General features: G+C 39.6%; 1 protein-coding gene across 1 annotated transcript; it reads left to right on the top strand.

Moving 5' to 3' along the window:
• The first annotated feature begins 4,899 nt into the window (after nt 1-4,899).
• Nucleotides 4,900-24,883, top strand: LOC117476225 (placenta-specific protein 9-like). Its single transcript, XM_034122609.1, has 3 exons — nt 4,900-5,141; nt 23,518-23,609; nt 24,148-24,883. The coding sequence occupies exons 1-3, from the start codon at nt 5,078-5,080 to the stop codon at nt 24,289-24,291; spliced, it is 300 nt and encodes a 99-aa protein (XP_033978500.1). The 5' UTR covers nt 4,900-5,077; the 3' UTR covers nt 24,292-24,883.
• Nucleotides 24,884-26,599: the final 1,716 nt, after the last annotated feature.

The raw sequence follows: 26,599 nt of genomic DNA, 5'->3' as shown, positions 1-26,599 counted from the left end.
ATTAGATTTAAAAAGTGTCAGGAACACTGTGTTTGCCAGGGGCCAGACAGGTTGAGGGAGCTGAGCACTCTTCTTGGCAACAACCAGGTTAATGAGCTCTTTGTTCAAAAGAAGATAATGGTTTGACAGGATAAAGGGATGAAGGGGAAGATGAGGGTCTCAATTTCACCCTGCTTGTGAGGACATCATCATACCTACTGGTAGGCGTTTTGAACTAAAGCAGCAGACAAACAGACAGCTCACAGAGGTGAACTGGACAGGAATAGCCGGAGGGAAGGTGACCCCACCTCCAGCAGTCTGTCACACCACAGATCAGCGTGACGCCCAAACTCTGATGCCAGGATCCTCTGGCTCTGTGTGCAGGCAGACACTCTGTTCTGCATGTACTACCTGATCCGAGATGAACCTTGACACACATTCACATTTAATATCATACTGGTTTAAAATACTATTTCATTTCTGCTACACATTCATGTGATAATGAAAAACGAAAACATTTGAAATATCTATAATAATTTCATGATACATTTTCAATGATCCATTCCATTTTGAGAATTGTGGGTCCTAGAAAATGTAGCCTAAAAGTACCCATATTTAACAAACTGCAATTAGAGGGTCAACTTAATTGAAAACTAATTTCATTTATATTTAAAATGTAAGAAATAACTCCTTGTCTAACTCCTACTAGTCAACATGACAAGAGTTTTCTCATTTTCTCATAGACTTCTATACAATCAGAACCAGATGTTGCAGCTTGCTGCAAATCACAATATTTAGCCACTATTAATGCCCCACATTTAACATTTATAACTCAGTTTTATTGCATTAATTGTATTGTTTACTTCTGTTTTGCATGTTTTTAATAAGACCTAATGGTGCAGTGCTTTGGTGTTCCAACATAAAACAAACGTGTACATTATTTTTCTGCATAAACCATTTCAATTTGATTTAGTTTGAAAATGTTTATATAATCTTCTTTTTTACCGGGACTATGTAATGTCCGTAAAGGGACAGGAGCAATGCTAGTATACACTGTCCCTGTTGCATGAGTAATTTCAAAAATTAATTGTCTTTTGAATAATTCAGAACTAAAATAGATTGAATTCACCTTTTGAGGGTGTCTGTAAAGGCCCCTACACACCAAACTGACACCAAAGAACACGTCCCGACGGTCCCATGGATGTATAATAAGAACTGGATACAGCGTCGGAGGCGGGGTCTCGTTCTTTCCTATGAGAGCTGCTCATTGGCGCATGAGGACAAAATGGCCCAACTTTTGAGAGAGCGAAACGTCACAGATTACCCATCATGCCTGGCTGTCAGAGCGGAAGAACCCGTATGTGCACTCACAGAGCATGCGCCCCTTAAGCCCCGCCCCCGTAGCTCCCACTCTCGGCTCAGTAGAATGAATGGAGACAGAAAATAAATCTAGATTCGGCTTTTAGTGCGTTTTACAACTTTAAGGACCTAATGATTATAATAAGGGCTATAAAACAGTTCATACTGGGTAGTTTATTTCGTTTAAAAAAAAGATCCGCTGATATACAGACGTCTCTTTCCCAATGTTAGTCAATGGGAAAAAGTCTTTCTGGGCCCAGTGACGTCACGGACTGATACGGAAATTGTAGTACCGCCGTTTGGACACAACAAATATTTTCATCAGAGTCCGGCGCACTTCGTGGGGGCTTGGACGGACCCGACTGTTGTGTCGCCTCACGTCTCCTGCGTCTTGGCCAACAGTCGCACTGGAACACACCGCAAAGACTTCAGCCGACGGCCAAGTAGCACGTACGAACTGCGCATGCGTGAGTGGCAATAACTCTCCTTACCAGCAGGCGGCGGTAGTGTGTATTCGTCATTCAAAAGAGGCAACAACCGGAAGACAGACTGCGTGATACACCGAGAGAAGAAGAACAGACTGCGTGATATAAACAAACAACAAATAGCGTGTGCGTTTTATTTTCACTCTACAGCGAGAAGCTCATGGGGCTTTCCCGAACCTGTGTCGAGAGCTGGAGTTAAATTAAATCTCAGATTTGCCTTCTTAATTGTTTGTTTGGGTCCCTCACTTCCATTTCGCTTCTCATGCACTGATTCGCTAAGCTGAACAGCCAATCAGAGTGATTTCTTTAGCCGACGGCATTTTACTGACAGCCGGTGGCGGAAGGTGTCGGCACGGGCGAAAAGACACGACGGGGCCGGACACACCAATCTGAGTAGGGCGACACGACGCTCATCGACGGCCAGACATCTATCGACATCTATCGGCGCCGAAAATCGGCTTGGTGTGTCAGGACCTTAAAGGTGGGGTATGTAATTTATTTCAGAAAAACTTTTAATTTAAATTAAATGCTTTGACAATAAATACATAAAAAAATGTCATCTGTGGAAGCCGTAGCGCTGTAAAAAGCACGACCAATCATTTTAGCCGGCCCGGCTAAAGTAACTGGATGGCCTACCTGCCTGTCAGCCTTCCATCTGTGCACAAACTTATCTCGTGCCCTCATTGGTCATGTGCTCGTTCGTGTGTGTTGTACTTTCAAATTCTAGCGCACTCGAGCTGGTTTCTCCAAAATTACATACCCCACCTTTAAGGAGCACCTTACATTTTTTATGAATGGGCCATGTTTGAAAAAGCATTCTTCATTGTGTGATGTTAAGAATATCAAATGTATTATAGTATATAGAGTTATTATATTACTAATTATTAGTAATATAAAAAAATATATATATTAGTAATATATATATTTTTTTCCCTATAACAATTGTTTTTGTATGTGTCCTGTTTTGCAGTGGTGTAAAGTTTATATTTTATAATCAAAACATAAAATATATATATTTCTGAAATGGTCCAATCTGCATAAGGCGTACTTTTACTTTTGGTACCTACGTATATTTTGATGCTGACCTATACTTTTTCTTGAATAACATTTGCAATGCAGGACTTTTACTTTCAACAGAGTACTTATACTTTTACTCAAGTACAAGATCTGAGTACTTATCCCACCTCTGCTGTTTTCTATCCACTGACCAACAGAACCCTCCTCTCTCCTGTGAGCCCTTCACTCACTTTTCCTCCATTTTTCTTTTCTGCTGCTTAACCTGAAGATCTGCTTAACCCTCCTGTTATCCTCAGATTTACTTTACACCCTTTATCCTCTGGAGTCAATTTGACCCCAGTAGTTTAAAACTCAAGACAATGATCATATTCCAAATGTTAACCAAAATGTATGTCTCTGGTGCTTTAGGTATCTTAGTTGACTACCTAAATAACCATTTAAATAAAACATTACCCCAACCTTCCCCCCTACAGACCCCTTTATACATCCAGAATTCCTATTATGTGACTATCGACAAATATATAAATCACCATAAAAACTCACTGACAGAAATAACATGTTAAAGTAAGATCTTTTTGATGTTGTTAAAGGAGCAATAACTAAAGCAGAGGGTAGTTTTGTTTTACAATGATGCATTTGCATTTAATAGTCACCTCAATATCATCCTACACAATCAACACAAATATGTGTAAAATATTGACATTTGTATATGTTTTATACTACTAAAACAGCCTGGGGTAAAATTGACCCCAAGGAACACCGATGCGTACAAAGTGTATACAGGACATTTAAAAAATATCTTCATGTTCATTTTATGTTTGCCCATTAATCCTCACTAAATTAGGAAAAGTCATGAAATACTAAGCAAAAAAAATAATGTGAACCATTTTTTTAGATATGTTAAACATTGAATGGGGTCAAATTGACCCCAAGGATAACAGGAGAGTTAAGAGGCCAGACGAGAGCCGGAGGCCGAAGACAGCCAAGACGTTACGTAGTGATTGTCTTCGTGGTTATCTTCATTAAGCCAGGCTCTGTTTGTGTGTGTGTGGGAAGGTGTGTTTTTTTAGAGGTGTGTGTTGGTAGGTGTGTGAGTCAGAGACAGAGCCAGAGAGAGAAAAGTAAATTCAGTGACAATAACAGGAACCAATCATTGTGATCATAAAGGGCCTTCTCTGCTGCTGAATGGATGTTGATATCTCTGACTTCCTGCCGAACACAAACACTGACTGATCTTCTCAGAAAGAGATCAGCAGCTCCTGTAATTGTTGTGGCGATCCAGTACTCACACAACAGGAAAGAATGAAACAGAGAGGAATCAATGAAACACAAACACAGAAATAGTTGAGATTAATCATTATTATTTAGTTGCGCACCACCAAACAACAATGGGGAAACATTACCTTGCTTCAACAGCAACCAATCGCAGAAATGCCCCCACGAATACAAGAAACACAGGGGCAAATATACGTTTCCTAAATGACACACGAACATGTTCCCTAAACATGTTTAACGCACACACATTGTCAGTTCTCCTAAACTTGGACATGTTCCAGATGTCGAAAGGTCATCATCTCATGACGTCTTTAGGAGTCTTGCCGGATATGAATTATCCAATTAACAAACTATATATACGTCTGCACATGAACGCACATACATTTCTTCCATTAACTAACACTTAACTGTATTATATCTAAATGTAGCCTCTTTGCATTTCCTCTGAGCTTGGCGTCAGCTCACTTAACGTAATAATTAGCAAAGAGACGATTCTATGGAAACTGTAACTTAATAACATACCTAGTTACTATGACTAGGTCCAAGATTGATATAACATTATCCTCCCGACAATAACATTATTAACTGCATTTTGATGCCAGTCATCACAAATTCAACAAAAAGCTAACGCCACATGACGAACCAAGCACAGTTCACCAGTTTTGAAGCCAGCCTGTGGTTGAACTCCGATCTGAGACCCCTCCCCAGAACATCCCCCCGCCCCCTCCCAGATACTGAGCTTTTTGTTCTACAATTCATGTTTTCATTAGAAAACTGGGCGCAACCGAGTCAACGTGGGAAGGATAAGAGAGCAGGAGAGCGTGCAGGGCAAAGAGGGAGAGGGGGAGAGAGGGTGAGGAGAAATAGTTTAGCTTTCAGTCTGAATCAGAGCAGATCCTTCTGTCTTTTGTGTTTTATCTCTTAAACACGCTTCACTCTTCAGCTGCTCGCCAGGGTTCATCATGACCGGCTTCTTCACTTCCTCGGTTGGACTCATCTTCATTCTGATTGGCTACGCTGCTGCAGGTAAGAGATGTAGCTAGGTGTTGAAAGGAGGGAGGGGGGAGGGGTCAAAGGTCAGACAGCTGGGAACTGAGTGGGTCAGCTGTGATGAAGGTGTGCTGATTGACTATAAAGATGACTTATGTTGTGCAGTTAAAATATATTATGGTGCCAGTCATGCCTTGTACATACATGATGTCTTTGTTGCACACAGATGTGTGTGTAGAGAAACACTGGACATCATGGGAGTTAATGTCCATACGTGTGTGTGTGTGTGTGTGTGTGTGTGTGTGTGTGTGTGTGTGTGTGTGTGTGTGTGTGTGTGTGTGTGTGTGTGTGTGTGTGTGTGTGTGTGTGCGTGTGTGTGTGTGTGTTCAGCACATCTGCTTCTAATTTCAAAGCGTGTCGACATAGTTTGAAAACAGTCACTCTTCATGTTCTTCTGCCCGCTCCTAACCAGAGTGTTTACCAGTATTACTAAAGTCCAACGGAAAATCACAGAAATGTGAGTCAATCCTCGAGAGCCAAATCTGCGAGGGACAGCCTCAAGTGTGAATTACTCTGACTGCATACTGCAGGAATGACCAACTGCAGGAGGCAAAGTGAACACACACACTTGCTTCCAACCACACTTGCTTCCAACCACACAGACACAAGCATGTAATCTAATTTAAATATAGTTATATTGAAAGATAGAAGCAGTAGTTGTTTAACGCCTTTTTTAGGCCACCTCCCTGCAAAAATATAGTATTGGATATGTAAGTCAGAAACAATTAACCCGCAATGGAAAGACAATGAGAAATAAACCCTAGATATGGCCTCATATTTCTGAGGAAATAAGTGCGCATTGGAAACATTGTGTTGTTTGTAAGTGGTTGGCTACAGATGAGGTCGCAGCCCTTTAGCAGGTGAGATATCTGGGTTGAAATGTTAAACACTGGAAATGTCAGTTGACGTTTAAGCACTGAAAGCCATTGAAAAACATCTCTTTGTGTCAGAGTGTCTCTCAACCAAACTTGATACTGTTAACCAACCTGAGTTATTACTTTAGTAGAATACATTTCTTAAATCTACATTTGAAAAAGATGCTCAGGCCAGACTTACGCCCAAGCTTGCAGAACCCTGGGGAAACTATTTTCATTGTGTAACCTGATGGGTTTAGATGGTGTCTTGCTGCTGTGATTACATTTTACAAAAGTTTCAAATAAATTGTTGAAATAATTTGTGAAAAAAATGATCATGGATCATTTAGTTGTTTGAACAAAAGTGCAAATTTGCAATAGGTGCGACATGCACACATTCACATACACAGAGCCACACAAACAATTGTGGACTTGGCTGAGCTCCCTCTTTCCTGCAGAGAGAGCACATGCACTATCTCACACACATACACACACACACACACACACGGTCATTCACCTCTATCCCTGGGTGGAGTTTGTCAGTGGGTTCATCATATCTGTTTGCTTTTCCGGTGCTGTATTTCCTAATAGTGTGAAGGGGTTCCTGTGTGATTCCACAACCTCCTGGAATACTTCTGGCAGGGGGAAATTATTCATATGAGCTGGACAAAAGGCAAAAGCCAACACAAACATTTTTGGAAGTTTGGAAAATCAGATTTATAATAAAACCTCACATCTGCTTCTTGCATCCAGCACAGACACTTATTCCTTCTCATAACAGCATTCATCAGGAACATCAGCATGTATACTCTCTGTTGCAGCTTTCCACATCAACACACACTGACACTCAAACTGAGGCACATTGTGCTGATGTGTTATCTAGCAGCACATTCCGCTACAGCTGAAAAATGTGGTCGTTTTGAAATGCAACAACAGGAAACCAACACTTTAATGACTTCTAACTCCACATGCTGTGTAGGAAATCTCTTATGGCGCATTTCCACTACAGCACGGAGCACGGTTTAAGCGTGCCGTGCCTGGCCCGTTTTTGGTTGCGTTTACACTAGGCGTAGTTCCGGCTAGCGGGTACTTTTTCACAGTTTTCTGGCTCTCAAAAATTGAGGTTCTTTCCAGGCCAACAACCGGGCTGAGTATGCTAAACTAGTGAGAGAATCGCTGGCAACTACAACAAAATGAACATATTTGACCGTGATTTAATTGTAATACAAAATGATGCCGAAGTAACAACATACTGATACCGGTTAGTAAAAACCATGAATTAATGCTTTGACAAGTCTGGAGACAGACGGCAGGCGAAAAACCTTTTAAAATGTGTGTTTTCTGAATGGATATCGGCTAAGCTAACGCAGTATATGCTCCGACCGTCCACACTCACAACAATGGCCTATACAGACATAAATAAACCAGCGACTGTATTCGCCATGACACAGACAGTCTGTGGTTTGTACTTGTTTAACTTTTGTCTAGTTTCTGAACAGATATGAGGGCTAACAGCTAACGGCTGATGTTGGTTTTGTGTTTCGCATTGAAGATGACGTCACGGCTCCGCCTACACTGCGTTACTATAGTTACTACCCCAGTTCCTAAACTGTAATGGAAACGCAGCATAAAGTGAGCCTGACCTACCAAGGCCTAACTATACCGTACTAAGCCGTGCGAGGCCCTGCAGTGGAAATGCGCCATAAGTCTCTAAGTCACACTGCTGATAATGCATCTGCCAAACCAAAGCTTTGTAATGGAGGACACACCAGGGCAGACATCTGTGAGAAAATGTACTTACTGTACCCTCCATCCATCTTGTTTCCCTAACTGTGATGAAATTGGCTCCGCTCCCATCAGTGTAATGGAGCTTGTAAAATGTTTCCATGTTTGAGTATGTGTGAAATCTACAGATGAAGCGTCTTATTTTGGACAGTTTAAAGTGCGAGGGTCGTGATCGGTTCATGCACGTTCCGTGATGGCCGGCCGGCCCCCAGTCAGACTTGATACCGCCCCCATGATAAATACATTTAATTATTGTGAAGCCAGCTGCAATGGATCATTGATCCACCAGGGGGTGCAGTGGGGTTCCACACTGGAGTCATGTGAAATCAACTTCTAAATAATAGATGTTGTTTAGTCGGAAAAAACGAACGAGCCGGCTCTCCCGATTTTTAATCCTAATTTAATCATCATCATTGATGTTTATGTTCGCCGAATTGACATGAAATCACTGACAAATATGAATATTCTGTATTCAACTTCATTGAAACGATCAGGATGGGTGTTATTTTTCCCCACAATGACCAAGTCGCTGCAAATGATCCCATGTATTACATGTACATGGCTACATTCTCAACAAAGTTACGTAACGAAACATTCTGTATTCCTTGCTTACTTTTTATTTAATGCTTTATAACAGCTGGAATAGTTCGTTTAGAACAGGCACCTCACTCGCAATCTGCTCCTCCGCAACGCCTACCACCTACCTCCGGCTGAAATTATGAATGTACAGTAAGGCATAGTAATCATAGATAACACGGCAGGGTCCGTTACAGTTTGTTTTCATCTGATTTCAAATATTTCAAATGTCTGAAGTTAATAAATACATTCTCAGTGTTCAAGTCAATAATAGTCATATAAGAAAAGTACTGATCTAATAACAGAGATTTTATAAGGACTTTTCAATGTTCGACATCGCTCATGTGAAATACAGTAAACTGGATGTTGTGGTGCCGAGAGGCGGGGTATCAAAAGTACAAGCTAAACTTTTATTTAGCATCTGAACACACTTGTAAACAACGTGATGCCCGGGAAGCGAAGACCCGGCGGAAACAGCTGGTCTGGTTCACTAAAATGTCCGTGTACAGTATATCTGGTACTAATGTATAGCGGATCTTTGTTAAGATCCATATGTCACGGATAGAACTATATATTGAGCTTTAAAACAAATGATATATATTATAATAAAATAAACACCGGCTGTTGTTATGCCTGCTGTAACGTTTACTTTCTCCGTTCTCCGCTTAAGTAATTATTACTTCCTGGTTAGCTTTCCGCTCGAAATTTAAATCTGAAAATGGCAAAATAACGGAGAAAAAAACGTTCACAGAGAAGACGACAACAATTGTCACTTGCACTTGTCATTTAGCATCTGAACACACTTGTAAACAACGTGATGCCCGGGAAGCGAAGACCCGGCGGAAACAGCTGGTCTGGTTCACTAAAATGTCCGTGTACAGTATATCTGGTACTAATGTATAGCGGATCTTTGTTAAGATCCATATGTCAGTAGAGATGGGATGGCAGAAGGTGCTATATATATATATATATATAATTCCAAAGCTGGTAAAGACCTTTCAAATTTAGCAATAATAGTCATATAAGAAAAGTACTGATTTGTTCTTGAATCAACTTTTTTATGGAAAATGTTTTATGTAATTTTATTTCATTTTAAATAAAATGAAAGACATTCACAGTTAATGTAATTAGATATACATTATTAATGCCATACATTTTTAAATGTAATTAGATATACATTATTAATGCCATACATTTTTGCATAAATATTTATTCAGTATGATAGCTGTCTAACAGAAGTTAAATCCATTTCTCACTTATTCTGACAATGTACATAACCCCAAATAAAAGAACCCAATAAAAATAGTTGTTAAATAATAGTGAAGTCACGTTGTAATAACAATAACTCATCTCTCTCGGTTTTTTTTGTTTTCTTTGTGTGCTTTGCCAAAAGCCACTGTGTCAAGTGTCCTAGTTGGGTTACCGTAACGAACAGTAGCCGGCTCTCGATTTTTAATCCTAATTTAATCGTTTATGTTCGCCGAATTGACATGAAATCACTGACAAATATGAATATACTGTATTCAACTTCATTAAAATGTTATTAACGTGCCTAAACTCAGTAATTCACTAAAAATTACTGATCCCTCCGCGTCGCGGAGGGATCTTGATCCCTGGGTGTTATTTTTCCCCATAATGACCAAGTCGCTGCAAATTACCCCGCTTATTACATGGCCACATTCTCAACAAAGTAACGACATGACTCCCAATATTAATTAAAATGCTTTTATGGATTTAGAAAATATTTTTATTGATTTAAAACATAGTTCTATGTATTGATTTAAATTTACATGCATCCGCTAAGAAAAATAGTCCGTTGTTACCGTTTTTTAAACAGTCAGAATGAAACGGCAGCTCTCAGCTGTGTGTTCACACTCCTAACTCTGATCTTTCTTTTCCAACAGTTAAGTTAACTGTAGGTTACTCTGAGTGACAAGCTTACAGTTAGTGAAGTAACACTTTTTTTTTGTGAGTCACGACCTCGCTGTTTCATTCTAACATAACGCTCCAAATATGACTGTTTCCACTCGGACTTCAATACAGCAACACCATTGTTTGGTTTCCATGGTAGCGTGTCTCTTTAGTAGCGTGCACTCCTTTCCTGTAAATTACAGGTCCAGCCAGGCAAAACAGTAATATGAAATATGAATGTTAGTTTTTAACTGAAATGATCAAATAAAGTCAAAATGTCACAGTGTTTACAAACATTGACCATACCGTTCACCAGCCCCCACCCCACTCTTTGTTTAAAACGAATTGGCCATCGGAATGTGTGTGTCCCAACCCCCCCCTGTGATATCTCTTCACAGGGGGGAGAGAGTTAGACGCTCGTGAATTGTCAACGGGGGGGGGGGCCTCTCTGCACGGAGGAGCCGCGGAGAAGTGAATCACAGTGATCTGCTATTTTAAAGTAAATTCAACACATATCGACCCTAAATATAGCATATATTAAGAACGAGAAAGTGTTAACATCGTTTTTTGTAAACATATGACCAATGTGCGAGGGTGATGACATCAGAGCATCGTCCTATGGGCTTAGCCCCGGACAGGTACAACAGGTATTCACTCAGAGGGGGGTAGTTATCCATTTACATGTCAAAAAGCAACATACAGTAGGCGGGTGGGGGATGGTGAACGTTTACATTTCTCTACAGCAGTGGTTCCCAAACTTTTTGTGCCCAAGGCACACCAAAGGACAAGTAAAAATCTCAAGGCACACCTATTGTGCGAAATAGCCCTTATAACACGTGTTATCACTCATATCATGTAAAATATCTGTAAATGTGCATAATTATTTACTAATGCCAAATAAAATGTATAGATAGAACAATCAGTGGTTCAAGTTAGTATATTCCTCAGTGTAACATATCCACTAGTTGCAAAGCTTAAACATTTTTATATATTTTTTTATTTTAAGGGAAAGGATGTTTTCACTACTCAGTTTGTCAACTATGTTACGGACAAACTTGATGTCATTACAATCATTTGATTAAGTCCTGCACTTCAAGTAAAATCAAATTTGAAAGGCTCTTGAGTCTATTCTACCATATATCCAAAGATTTTTTAAAGTTTAAAAAATAATTGTATTAAAGTTTTGTTTTTTCATGTGATATGTTCAGCACTGTCATTAAGTTTAGGGATATTTTGTATTATAAAACTACCATACAGGTCATTTTGATAGTTTTAAGAGATGTCATGTAAAACTCCAACCTGTGTAGATATACATTATACTATAAAGGATATCAGAAGCACTATTTTAGATATTTTAAATTTGAAAAAATGAGGTGCAACATAGTTGACAATGAAAGTCAAACATTTGACGCAAATAACATAGTTGACTGGACACATTATTAACCATCAGCACTATGTTAATTTCAAGGCAGAAGTGCAAAATTCCATTGATAATGATGTGTAATGACGTCTACATGTCGTACAAATTGTCAACTAGGTTACCTGTCAACTAAGTTACTACAGTTATTACAGTACTGGGTAACTCAGTTGACAGGTAACCTAGTTGACAATTTCCCTATTTTGACCCATCATTTCAATGGTAGGCCTTGCCTGGATGACCACATGTCATTTTCTTGAACAGGTTAACATCACATTTGCACATATAATTGAATTAAAATCATTAAACAATTGTAAACCATAACAATGTACGTAACATTGTTGATTGTCAATGAGTATATTAATTGACCATGTGCTATTATACATAAAATATTGTAAAAATGTAGAGGACAATCACCACAGTGTGTTCAAAATGTCTGCCAAAGAGGAACATGGCATCATGTGATGCTGGTGACATGGTATTGGGACAAACAATTTTTGAGTTAAAGGGGGAAGTTCTGTTAGTAACATAGTTGACAGAACTTTTGCGGACATTCATATATTAAGATATTTAAATTATTTAAAGGGGGAAATCAATTAAAAATATGTTATTATTCTTTAGTATTTAGACTTTTGAAATAAATGAATCATTTTTTAAATTTACTTTAATGGTTTTTATTCATTATTTTGAATCCAAGACACCCTCAACTGAAAAACGGACATAGCAAAAACTGACAATTTAAGAACATCATGACACATTTCAAGCTAAATAAAGCATAGGATGCACATAATGTTTGTGTGATATTATAACATGCTTTCCAATAATAGGCAAAATATGATATTTTTGAAGAAAATAGTTAGAATAATTATAATTATCATCAATGGACATCAATGGACATGGAATGTACCCTAAATTGTAGAATCACTCAGCAGTTACATACACCAAACCTTCCAGTTATATTCCTATCAATATTATGAAGGCTTTTACAGAAGGGTTTGGTCATATATAATTCATAGCCTGAATTATATAACATTTTATACCTAAAAACATGGTGAAAATTGATATTTTAGGGCTGTTGACAGTATTTTCTGATTTATGGAGTGATAAAAAGAGATATCCAAAATCCCTTCTGTAAAAGCCTTAGATACTAATATGACTACAAAATGAAACAATAATTTTGATCCTGGCTTTATCCAAAGTTCAGATTTCGGTTCCTGAAATGTGTTAAAATATGCGCATATTTCATGAGATAATGGTTCATTTGGATATTTAAACATGCTATTTCAGAAAACTTGTAATACAAAAAACAATTGCCTTATTGTAAGTAATTAACTGGAGAAATATTTAGCTGATATCTTTAAGTTAAAAATACCCTATTCACCTGGGGTGTCTCGCCTTAATTAGATGTTTGATAAGTGCAGATCACATAGTAAAACACGTACACAGATACATTATTTTGTATTTTTATTAAATTCGACAATGTCAATTTCACTTTCCACTATGTCCACCGTTGTTTTTCACAACCAATGGCAGAACTTTATTGAGGCCTGTAATTAGTCAACTACAGGTCTCTTGAGTCAGTCTTTTTCTTCCAAAAAGCTTGTGACAAGATGTTATTGCTCTTGGGGCATTAAAAACAAGATTTTAACTTTAGTTTTTTATATAATATCTGCATTTTCTATTGTGAAAAACTAAGTCTTAGTTATTTAATATATAGCGCCATCTCCTGGTTAAACCCTGAAATTGGAGAATAGTGGGAGGGCCTAACATTCCTGAATACTGGTCTTTGGCAGGCAACTGGCTGGCAACTGGCTGGCAGTCGGCAGGAAGCTGTATGCTGGGGTCCAAAATAAGAGGCTCCATCTGTATGCAGCTTGATGCTAAGGCATGGCTTTGTGGGAGACAATGTGCAGAATAAGCTGAGAGGGCCACAATTATTTCTGGCCCACAGAGCTTCACACAGAGTCTGCAGTCAAATAAACTCAGACTGTGAATTCACCAGATTTACATCTAGATTTAACTAAAGAAAATTAAGACTTTTGCTTTTGCAAGTGCACATTTAAATACTTTTTAATACATTTAATTTGGTTTAAATATAAACAAAGGTGAAGTCAAATATTCCTGTGCAGGGAATAATTTATTTATTTATCTATTTTTTTCATTATTCATTTGAATTTGAATACCCATGTTTTCTAATAAAATCTATTAGTAATATAATAATAAATCTACATTAAAATGTTAATGTACCATGTTTGAAAAAGCATTCTTCATTGCGTGATGTTTACAATATAAATTCATTAAAGCATACAGATTTATTATTATATTACTAATAGATTTTATTAGAAAAAATGGGTATTCAAATTCAAATTAATAATACAAATAAATAAATAAATTATTCCCTGCCCAGGAATATTTGACTTCACCTTTGTTTCTATTTAAACCAAATTAAATGTATTAAAATGTATTTAAATGTGCACTTGCGAAAGCAAAAGTCTTAATTTTCTTTAGTTAAATCTAGATGTAAATCTGGTGAATTCACAGTCTGAGTTTATTTGACTGCAGACTCTGTGTTTTTGTTCTTTGATGTTTATTTCCAAGTGTGCACATGTGAAGCTCTGTGGTTTTCCAATGAGGAAAAAGAAGCAGAGGACAATATGAGTAATATGAAGGTGTGAAATGGTAGGTGTCGGAAAATCATTTATTTAACCCAGAAAACTGAGAATGTAAAACAAAGATATTTTCCATTTAATAAAACCAGTTTAGGGTTGTACAGTTGAGTTTGAAAAGAGCCCAAGGTATGTTGGCTCATTGGAGGTGACCAGCTCTTTGCCTTTTGGTTTATACAAAAAAAAACTGAAGTTACCTACTGTAACTCCAGCTTCTATGAGTATAGGCTTCGCCCTCCTGTTAAGCCCCGAGCCTGTTTTTCAGGTCTCAGGCTCGAAAATGACATTTCCAGAACAAATGACCATAACTACACTTCTAAAAGGGGAAAATCAATAATCTTTTTTCTCAAAGTAATGATAAACCTTTGAGTTGGATGTAGAAAAGTCAGAATCAATATAGATGTTTTTTATTTTAAAGAAAATTCAGATTAAACATAGTAAAAAACTGTAAATTATAGTGTCCGTCCAAAAATTCTTTTTTACTTATAGTGAAAACTACCCTTGGATGATGGGATGGTAGACTAAAAGCTTTAGGAATCCAAAGTACAGCATATAATAAGTACCCTGTATCAAGATTGAAGCAAAACAAGTGAAATTTGACCTTTTTAAGAGAGATTTAGCACAAAAAACCCACTTCTGGGGTCATTTGGGTGGATTTTGGTGATTGACATCTCTTTTTAACCGCTAGAGCCAATGGAATCGAGGGGAACTCCCACATACACACACGTTACCAAATAAGGAGTGAGAGTGACGCGTAGCCAAAACCGGAAGCTGAGATAACTCTGGTGGCTACCATTAGCAGCTAACTTTTATTCTCCGATTTTTACATAAACATTGAATTATGGATTATAAATAATTTTTTCAAAGTGACAGACACATTGGTATAACCTATGGATATGGACTTCAGCAGCGTTTTTATCGTTTTAATGCCATTGAACACGACTTTTGATCAGAATGACAGCTAAGGTGAGACGATGTCCCGTTTTTGCTCCGTAATGCTACGTGTTGTGATGTCTGTGTTTGCTTCCCCTGTCGCGAGTTCTGATCGCTCAGTGATGATACTATACCTATATAATCTGTGGAGTCTCAGATTTAATCGGATATCTTGTATGTGCAGTCACGATAAGTAAAGTATCTTTATCTTGAGTTCTGTGCCAAATGCGTTAGCATTTTTTTCGCTCAGGGGTCATTTAGATGCTTTTTATGAGACTTGTGTTTTGTTTTGGTAAAAATGGTTCATATTGTCAGTTAGCTGAGATTCTTCCCGTTAATCTGGTATAACACATTAATAGGTTTTTAAATATTAAGATGCCCTGAGACACAGTGTCGTGAATTTTTTTAAAAAAAGACCCGCCGAAGGGGTCTTTGGGGCTTAACAGGCTAAGGCTATCGCTATTGGGTAATCCCCTGCGCACCCGCGCAGCACTGAAAACACTTGTAGTCCATGCCCACCAGCGAGGTGGGCCCCACCTTCGGACTCACTTCCGGTATAAATAGGAAGGAGGCCCGACAATCTGCTCCCACACAAACAGCTTTTCTTCAGCTATTCGTGGAGCCATTGGGGCCCAGAACTTATGGCGCATTTCCACTACACGGCCTCGCACGGCCTCGCTCGGTATGGCTAGGCCTCGTTAAGACTGGCTCACTTTATGGCGCATTTCCATTACAGTTTAGGAACTGGGGTAGTATCTATAGTAACGCAGTGTAGGCGGAGCCGTGACGTCATCTTCAATGAGAACCCCAGAAAAACAACACAGCCGTTAGCTGTTTGCACTCAGAGCTCACAGCTCCTCATATATGTTCAGAAACTAGACAAAACTTAAACAAGTACAAACCACAGACTGCCTGTGTCATGGCGAATACAGTCGCTGCTTTATTTATGTCTGTATTGGCCGTTGTTGTGAGTGTGGACGGTCGGAGCATATACTGCGTTAGCTTAGCCAATCTCCATTTAGAAAACACGCATTTTAAAAGGTTTTTCGCCTGCCGTCTGTCTGCAGACTTGTCAAAGCATTAATTCATGGTTTTTACTAACCGGTATCAGTATGTTGTTACTTCGGCATCATTTTGAAACGTGTATTACAATTAAATCACGGTCAAATATGTCCATCTTGTTGTAGTTGTAGCCCCCTTGCCAGCAATTCTCTCTCTAGTTTAGCATACTCAGCCCGACTCAGCCTCGTTGTCTCTGGCCCTAGACCCACGATTTTATGAGGCCAGAAAAACTGTGAATTAGGACCCGCCGGCCGGTACTAGGCCAAGTGGAAACGCAACCAAAAACGGGCCGCTGACGTCACAGCCCTCTTAAACCGTGCTCCGCGCTGTAGTGGAAACGCGCCATTAGAGGGCTACCTATGCCTATACTCATAGAAGCTGGAGTTACAGTAGGTAACTTCAGTTCTATTTCGTATAGGCTTCACCCTCTAAGGCTATCGCTATTGGGTTAAGAGCGAAGCATGATGTAGTCTGCGCCCCACTGGGTCCGCCCGGTACCAGAAGCTCAGACACACCTACTCAAATAATAACCCATGCCTACATGTTTGAGCACCCTCTATGAAACGTCAAGCTACCCCACAGCACCACCAAAAGAAAATCTCTGGCGTCGACACTGGCCGCGGCACATGACGGTTTTGTGTGCCCTCCCATGAAAATCATATGCCCTCTCTGTAGATTTGTTCTGGCGCCGGGTCTGTATAGGACATGTCAGTCTGTGCTTTTAAATTGGGCGGAGTTTGACATTTGCACTTGGGGGGGGGCAAACCTTTTTTACTGACGTCAGTACACAGTCCCAACTATTGCGTGGGGTGCTACGGATACAGTAGCAATAAAGCCAGCGCTCACCGCACTGAGTATGACTTTTTCATGCCCGCCGTACACACACACTCATATGGAAGGGGCGGTCTCTCCCTCCAACAACAGTGCATTACATAACTGTAAAACTTATCATAACATGGGCGGCGCCAGGATTTTAGCAGTTGCTATATGACAGCACGGCGTTGCTAGTTAATTTTAATTTGCTAGTTTAAAATAAATAAACAAACAATACCAGTGGGCCAAGCACGAGCCTGTTCATATTGTAGCGTTCATCGCTATTCAAGATCACAGATCACGAGCCTTCAATGTCGAAAACGTTCTCTTTATTTTATGGTATTGACGGCCACAGCCACGCCTTACAGAGCCAATCAATAGTATAACACTCATTATGACTTTTCCCCAGAATCCCCACACTCGAACACAACTCCTACCGTCTCGTACTCCCTACACCGGAAAACGCACACACACACCTGGAAAGGGCAGTCTCTCCCTAACTCCCGCCAACAACATTGGCTAAATAACTTTACAAATGTACTAAACTGTGCACATCTGATAACTGAAATAACTATTAACTTGGACACGCTACAATATTATCATTAATATTTACATTAAAACATTCCTTTGACACTTATAACATTACTTTGCAAGGTAAGCACAACCAAAATAAGTTTGTAAAAGCAGAATTTGAACACTGTTTCTGTGCTCCTACAATATTTGTGTATAATACCATTAGTGACGTGCGGTGAGGTTCATGGCTGGTGAGGCACAGACTCACTGAGTCAGATTTACAAATATTATATTTTGACCTTAAAGCTCCCATGTCATGCTTTTCCGGTTATTACCCGTCCCCTTGTGTGTTATGAAGGTTTTTATGCATGTAAACGGTGTGCAGAGTCAAAACCCTCAAAGTACACCCTGTAGCGAGTAAAACTCTAACACAGAAAATACCTCCCCAAAACGCCTCGTTGGAGATACGTCACTGCCCATTTGAGTCTTCCATTTAGTTCCGGGTACCGCCTGATGTCATGCGGTACCCGGAACGAAATGGACCAATCCCGAAGAGCTATGGCCACACCAGCAGCGGCGTGTTCCTCCTCCAGAGGTTCGAAGAACCGGCATTTCACAGACGAAAGCTTCCAAAAACATTGCCCAGTTTGAGGCCGGATATGCACAGCTTGTTTGGACCGTTTGGAGCAGGGGAAGATCTGGGTATACAACCTGTAAGTTTGCATTGTTATTTGTGTATTTATCAAACAAGACTGTTTAAATGTGTAAACTGTGTTGGACTGCTAAGCCATTGACACAGTGCTAACTGTGCTAACTAAGTTGCTAGAGTTTCCATATATCAACTCTAATATCAGCAGATGGCCTTGCATACATGTATCTCATAGCAGGAGAATGTCTGCATTCACACACAAAATACCTATTGACAGTATACTGCGGGTGATTTGCCGGTCAGTCGCGAAACGTAATTACATTATAGCTGGCGTAGCGATCTAACACACGGAGCTTGAGCTAGTTTTGGTCAGAAAAACATTTTTGTGATGCTACGTTGCTAGCGTTTAAATATATCAACTACAATGTCAGCAGATGGCCTTACATGTTTGTCATGGCAGGAGAATGTCTGCAGTCACACACACGGAATACTCATACAGTATACTCCGGTTTACCGTACATTGTGACCGTACATATACTGCATGTAGCTAACGAGGCTAGCTGTATGCTAGCGCAAAACAATGTATTCATGCAAGTTACATTGTATGGTAGCAGAATACCCGTATACGATTGCAATTATAAACACGTTATTGCTAGCCTAATATGAACCACTAGCTTTTGTTCATAGTAGTTTTATTACACTGCATTATAGTTGCCTTTCCTCCAAGCTAACGTTCATATCGTGTTAGCTACCAAGGTAAACAAAGCTAGGTTAGCATATTAGCAGGCAAGCTGTTCATTACACAACTACTACTAACGAATCTAAAACAACTAAGTTTCTCTAATATTTTGTGATTTGCATTTGATTTCGTCCAGCCAGATCCTGGCGGACAATCCATGACGGGGAAGGGATTCTACTACTACTGAGGCCTCGTGCTAAAAGGCACCGCACCGCACCGGCTGTGCGCAGGCAAGAGGAGGAGGAATGGATGATATACCGTGTATATATGTATATTTATGTTCATTTTGTACATTTCTAAAAATAAAGTTTAATGGAAATACTTAGTAGGCCTATCCTTTCTTCCCTGAATTCATATATAGCAAACCATGATTTGATTTCTCATCAAACAGTAGTAGTTTATAACGGGTAAAAATAACTTACTCTTTGTTATGAGAGTAGCTCGTAGGCCACAACGGAAAGACAAGGAGACATACACGAGTTTACAAAACCACGGCACATTTATTGTGGTAAATGCAAAGATAGGTGGTTGAGAGGATCGCAGAGTTAGTCTTCCTGCAGCCGCTTTGGAGAGAGACTGGGGCCGTAGTGTCCGGAGGTGTCCGTGATCGTGCTGATTAGCTTCTTCAGCTCCACCGTAAGACAAAGGCCCTGGGGCCGTCACACTCTTCTATAACAACAGTTAAAAATATATATGTATATAAAATATACCGCTGTACCGACGCCATGATAAGACTGATGTTACGCTGAGAGCAGCCGGGAAAAGCACTGACATGGGCGCAGCCTCTCTGGTGGTTGACTAATCAGAACGAGTGGCCGAGCTGACCAATCGGAGCACACTAGGCTCACAGGGAGGGGGGGGCAAGAGCTCCAACGAGTCGTTTAGTGGAGAAAGTGAATACTGCTGAATACACATGCTTGACAGAGATGCTGTATGCGAAACCAATGTGAGTTTGGAAAATTGCACAGTATAAATCTATTTTAGTATACCTCAACAATGTAATTATGATCAGTGGAAATGGCCATGACATGGGCCCTTTAATCCAAATATTCGGTTATTTTCAAAAGCTTTTTTAGTCTGATGCTTCGATTCATTTTAAACAGACCGTTCAACAAAAGGATACCCAAAATCTAAATATTGGATTGTTCTTTCTTAGTAAGATCCCATTTTCATTACAAATGTGGTCTTACCTTGACTTGAAGATGAAGTCCATGCTATCCTTCTGGACAACAATCTCTATTACTTTTTTGTAAAAGTCCTCCTTATCTTCCTGTAGTTTCAAAAGTCTAGTTTGTTGTTTGCATCTACCGTCTCTGCGTAGAATTACAGTAGCAACAAGAACCTGTGGGCTCACGTGCGCCCCCTTCAGTGCGGTAGAGGTTATGGCTGCCTCCCCTGGTGCTTTTTTCATTGCCGTTGTATGATGAGACCAGCGAGCCTAAATATCATCTATACGTGAAATAAGTTATTTAGAGACTATGGATGGCGAGGATAAATGTAATAAAGGGATCTACAAACATTACATTGGTGACCTACAGTGAGATGGTAACAGGCATGCGCTTAGGGCCCACTTTCCAGACAGTTTCTGTGGGGTGACGCATTCTGAGGTGAGGCAGATCTCATCTGTGCCTCACCTTAACCCACAGTAACTGGCTTGAGCGCGCTCACAAAATAAGTGCCCGTGCTAAATTAGTGCCCGTGCAAGTTACTGTGGGCTTACGAGAGGCAGAGCACGTCCCTGCCTCACTTCTCATCGCTCCTGTAGCGGAGCTCTGCAAATTTGCTGATTTTGACTATACAAAGCGATTGGAATCATACATAAATCACACTTACAACACAGATCAGTGGAGACATTTTATTATTATTACTATTTAGTTTTTCTTTAGTTGTTTTTCCGTTACATTGGAGTATGACAGGTGAGGCTCTGCCTCCCCTGCCTCCCCTGACTGCACGTCGCTTACACCCTAAGCGTACACAATAGCGATCGTTCACTGTTTCAACTGGCATGCTGTGGCATTTAACCTCATCACCACACCGCAAACAGACAGACACACACAAACACACAAACACACAAACACACAAACACACACACACAAACACACAGGGTTGTCCGGCTGGACCGGCTCCGTTGGAGATCGCGGCCGTTTACGCTGACTTGTGAGAAATCTTTCCATTTTCGATCTGTGTTCACATACTGAGAATTATAACAACATTAGCCAAGTAACAGTTTGCGCTTTAACTTACAATGACCCCTGATAGATCTCGCGAGAATGTGTATAAATTAGGGCTGTCAAGTTAACGCGTTAATAACGCGTTAACGCAAAAAAAAATTAACGCCACTAATTATTTTAACGCGATTAACGCATGTGTATTTTTTGTCCTCGGCCGCCGTAGTTTCAGAGCGCATCGAGTGTAAAACACCATCTACAAGCTGATGCTGACAGCCCCGCTCCTGCTGCCCGCTTGTGGCAGACCACACTTCCACGCTCACCGGCAGGCCCGGACTGGCCATCGGGAGGACCGGGAGGGTGTGTGTATGTGTGGCGCGAGCGAAGCACACCTTACGTGTTGTTGTTAGCATCTGGTGCTAGCTAGCTGAGCTAACGGATATAAGGAGCTGTTTCAATGAAAACAGAGGAGCGACATTTCGCCGACAACTGCGCCGAGCACTTGACTTTATGCAGGTAGCCAGACAGCACACTCAGCACGGATAGTGCGCGCAACACAGCTCATACACACAGGCATATATGCCTTGAGCTGCACATAGCTCCAACGATCCATCACAGTGTCTCCACATTCTCTCTCTCTCTCTCTCTCTCTCTCTCTCTCACACACACACACACACACACACACACACACACACACACACACACACACACACACACAGTATTGTATTATTGTATGAGAGAGGTTCCAGGTTGAATTGAGGCGAATATTTGTAATGTTCAGAGGTTGTTGTGTTTAATATTCATGAGAATATTTGTCATTGTTCAAATGATAATAAACAAACATATAAAGCACAGTTGTCCACTCATATGTTGATAAGAGTATTAAAAACTTGAAAAATATCCCTCTAAGGTACATTTAGAACAGATAAAAAATGTGCGATTAATTTGCGATTAATCGCGATTAACTATGGACAATCATGCGATTAATCGCGATTAAATATTTTAATCGACTGACAGCCCTAGTATAAATATATATAGATACATCTTCATAACAAAACAATGGGGTTGCTCAGCCGTTGCTAGGCCAATTGTTGGAGTTGCTATAGCAACTCCAAGCTACCCCCTGGCGCCGCCCCTGACTGTGCACATCTTATACTTATTTGATAACTACTATATCCCTTGGTTACTTGAACACGCTACAATATTATTAACCAGTGTCCTACCTTATTAAAATATTGATATATTAAATATTTGTATTGGAACAGTTTTCAACGTAGTAATGCTGTAACATATTTCAGCCAGTAGGGGGGGCAATGCCCCCCCTGACCCCCCGCAAAATCCGCCTATGGTTTTATATAGTTTTTACATCACGTATGAGAGTTTTCAGTCTGTGGCTTTAAGTATGGTTTTATTGTCCTGTGTTATACATTTGTTTTATGTCCTATCTGCTTGTTATTTTTATTATTTTTATTATATATAGTAAGGCAAGGTAAGTTTATTTATATAGTACCTTTCAACACAAGGCAATTTAAAGTGCTTCACAACAATTAAATACATTAAGAACATTAAGAAATAGTGCAGTTGAAACACATTATAAAATGGCATTTAAAAACAGTCATTAAAAAGTAAAGATAATAAAAGAAACATTAAAAACAACAAGAAAATTCATCTTTGGCCTTTAAACCATTTTTCTTTTCAATTCCCGGAATTAGGATATTTAAACCATTAATGATGTGCTATAGAAATAAAGTTGGATTGGATTAATGTTCGATAACACTCTCGTGCACAAGCTGACGCATACACATGTTTCATTAAAATAACAGCACTAGTGCCAGACTCCAGTGAGTGAATGCTAACTCATGTATAAAGTCTTGTTGCTATCAATGGGAGATGGCCTGCAGCCACAGAAGGTGCTAGAAAAGGAAGCACATCCTGCCAGAGACTGCTGGCTTCAAACAAATATGTTGGCTTCAAAGAGAAACAGATAATTGGAAACATTACTGTGGGGGGGGGGGCTGGAACAATGCATGTGGCCCTAACCACCATGTTGAAGTGAAGTCACACCAAGAGCATCATGGGAAAGACTCAAGGCGGAACACTCTCCTTATATTAAGTGCAAAAAGTTACTTGATTGAATGTTAGACTTAAGCATTTCCAATTGTCCCTCATTATTTTAAAGATCTTGTTTCTAATACCTGTTTAAATAAAGTTATTTTAACAAGGTATTCTTAAGATTCCCTCTGATATGCTTATTTTCTGTTTGCAGGACCTGAAGCTGATCTGCTGCCTCGAGTGGCGCGTTCAAGTGCCTGTCAAGAACACAACAGCCTACACACCCGCCTGGATGTAGTGGAGAAGGTGCTGTTTCCAAACCAAACTACTTTCAGCGCTCAGTGGTCGTTTAAACCATCAGGATTCTCTATGTTTATTTTTAGTGCCAATGTTTTCAGCTTTATCAAATTTTTTGCTTTCTCTCCAACTGCCAGAAAATCCTCAGTATTTCCTTTAATGGTTAAGATGTGGACAAAGCTGTGGCTCACTGCCCATTAAAACCCAAATATTTGTCTACTTTTCCAAAAACGCTGATCAGCCCACATTCATCGGACAACCCCCACGCTAACTTAGATAATTTAGCTAAACCAGATGTTTTCAGAATCAGAATCAGAATACCTTTATTAGTCCCACAGAGGGGACATTGTTACAGCAGGAAAGAGCCAAACACAGCTTAATGTAACCTAAGCATGCATACAAAAGTATTAACGATTAATCTGTATAAGTCATATGATTAAATGATTGCCTTACTCATCATGTGTGATAATTCTACTATTCATAATACAAGTAATGAATGCATTATTCATTATGTCAACCACACAAATATGTCTTGTTCCTGCTGCAGAAAGTGGAGGACACAGTGGAGAAGTTGGAGGTTGAGCTGGCTGCTCTCCTGGAAGCCATTGAAGCCCCAAAGTGGAGCTCCCTGCTGGACAATCCAGGAACACCAGCGGTGGATATCCTGGAAGACCCAGAGTGGAGGTCCTAAAGCGGAACCATTTATATTCATGTTATTCCTATAGTCTAAGACATTCCGAAAACAATATGGTGAACTCTCTCCTAAATCAAAAAAACGAGAGTTCGAAAAACCGAAATGTGTGATGTCGTCAAGTTTAGGCGACTGTTATGTGGCTTAGAGGTGGTGGGGTCGTCTGAAGGTTTGGGGTTTGATCCCAGCCTATACATTCAACATGTTGATGTTTCCTTGGGCTAGATACTTCCTCCTATGACCAACTCTGAGTATCTCTGAATGTTAGTATCCTCAAGTGCTTTGAGGGATCATAAAGACTGGAGAAGCACCTTATAAATGCAATCCACCTATAACATTTACCATTGTACAAAGTGTGGAACTGCTCATAAGAAAATTGTTATATTAAAAAAAGATCTCTCCTTCATTGTTTAGAGCATCTCGACTATACTTGATGACATCACAAGTTGAAACCTTCTTTTCAGGTGTCTGGCTTTGAGAGAGACTAGCTCATGTTCACATTCATTGATTTAACTTTCTTAGGTCATGGAAATAATATGTGAATGTTTTTACTTTATGCGTTCCCTTGAAATAAATGCAAACTTTTGTCTGTGTCTGTGTCAACATGATGTTTTGATCTTAAAATAGGGGCACATTGTAAAGCTTGTCTGCATTTTGACTAATCCTGTGACAGCCTCATCCCCTCTGCAGTACAGTAACACAGCTCATGTGAATTCCCTTTAGATGCCTCTGCTCAATTTATACCCATCTTCATCGCCCTCTACTGTCTGCAGACACAGTGTGCCTTTAGCTTTGTATTTGAATGGAAACAACAGAGATACTTAATTAAAAGAAGGAGCTTTATCTCTTTATCAAAGCAGTTAAAGCAGCATGTGTTAAACACAAAGAGCATTTTGTAGCAGTTACAGTAACAAGGCATTTTACGTTTTGATACCTCATCAGAAACCTGATTTATGGAATGCAGTGGAAATAATGTAATGCAATTCATGTCTATTTCATGCATTATGTCTTTGTTGTGATACATATGATATATTTTACAGATGTGTGTGCACTACTAATTTTATCCAGTGATATAATCTATATTATCCCAAAAATAAGTACTTTCAGTTGTGGTTCTTAACTATGTTTTGATGCTAATACTTCAGTACTTTTAAGTACATTTAGAATGCAGTTATTTTACTTATAATTGAGAATGTTCTAAACTGTTGGATTACTACTTTTACTCAACTAAAAGATCTGAGAAGTACATTTACTCATGTACTGTACCTAATACTCAAATACTTTACTTGAGTATTTCCATTTTTTGCTACTTTGTGCTCCTACTCCACTACAATTCAGATATAAATCAAGTACTTTTACTCCACATCATTTATTTAATATACCTTTAGTTACTTTACAGATGTGGATTAATGATGTGAAATATAATCATTTCTAGCGAGAAGTGTATATTGTACTTTCAGAATCCACGTCCAGTGGATGTGTAGGATATAGTTTGATAGATATTACGAAGATGATTTAAGGTCTCGCCAGGAGAACGTGTATATGCGGCAGCGTCCATGTAAAGTTAGCGTCAACCCTCACGGGGTGAAAACAGTATTTCCGGTCTCGAAGTTTTCATAATAAAACCCAGTGGCGGCTGGTGGAAAATATTTTAGTTGGGGCTGTGGAAATGGTGACCAAACAATACTAGGGGGGTCCGGGGGGATGCTCCTCGGGAAGAAAAATGTGAGAAATGACCCCTTAAATTATGACTTCTGGTGATGCTAGAGGGGGGGGAAGGACAAATTGAGGCTTAAAAACATGAGAAAACTGATCAATACCTCCATAATCTTTAGTGTGGTTAGCTATGAATCTACCAAAACACCTTGTCCTGGACATAGTTTCTACAGTATAAACTGTGCAACAGTACAGTAGGCCCATACACTGCAGAACTTTGGGAACACTCAAATGATTTAATTCCCATTTAAAATCAGGAGACTAAATACGAACATTATATGCAGACAGACGTGGTTCAGAAACACAGAAATATTAGAAAACAGAGCACTCAGGCAACACATCTAGTTTGATGGATGCTGTCAAAACTCAACTATATACAGTGGCGACTGGTCATTAGGGGCAGGTGGGGCACAGCCCCACCTAGTGTCAGCAGAAAGTATTACACATAATGATTACAAAAAATGCAAAGAGATGCAAAAAAAGAAATAAAAAAATGTATAAAATATATTTTAAGGTCATGTTTAATCATCTGATTCGTCTGTACATTGCTGTTTTAGTCTGTGTTCTTCTAATTAGTGTCTACAGTGCCGTT

Source organism: Trematomus bernacchii, unplaced genomic scaffold (genome assembly GCF_902827165.1).
Source record: "Trematomus bernacchii unplaced genomic scaffold, fTreBer1.1, whole genome shotgun sequence".
NCBI classification, from domain to species: domain Eukaryota; kingdom Metazoa; phylum Chordata; class Actinopteri; order Perciformes; family Nototheniidae; genus Trematomus; species Trematomus bernacchii.
This window is presented reverse-complemented; position numbering and strand designations above follow the sequence as displayed.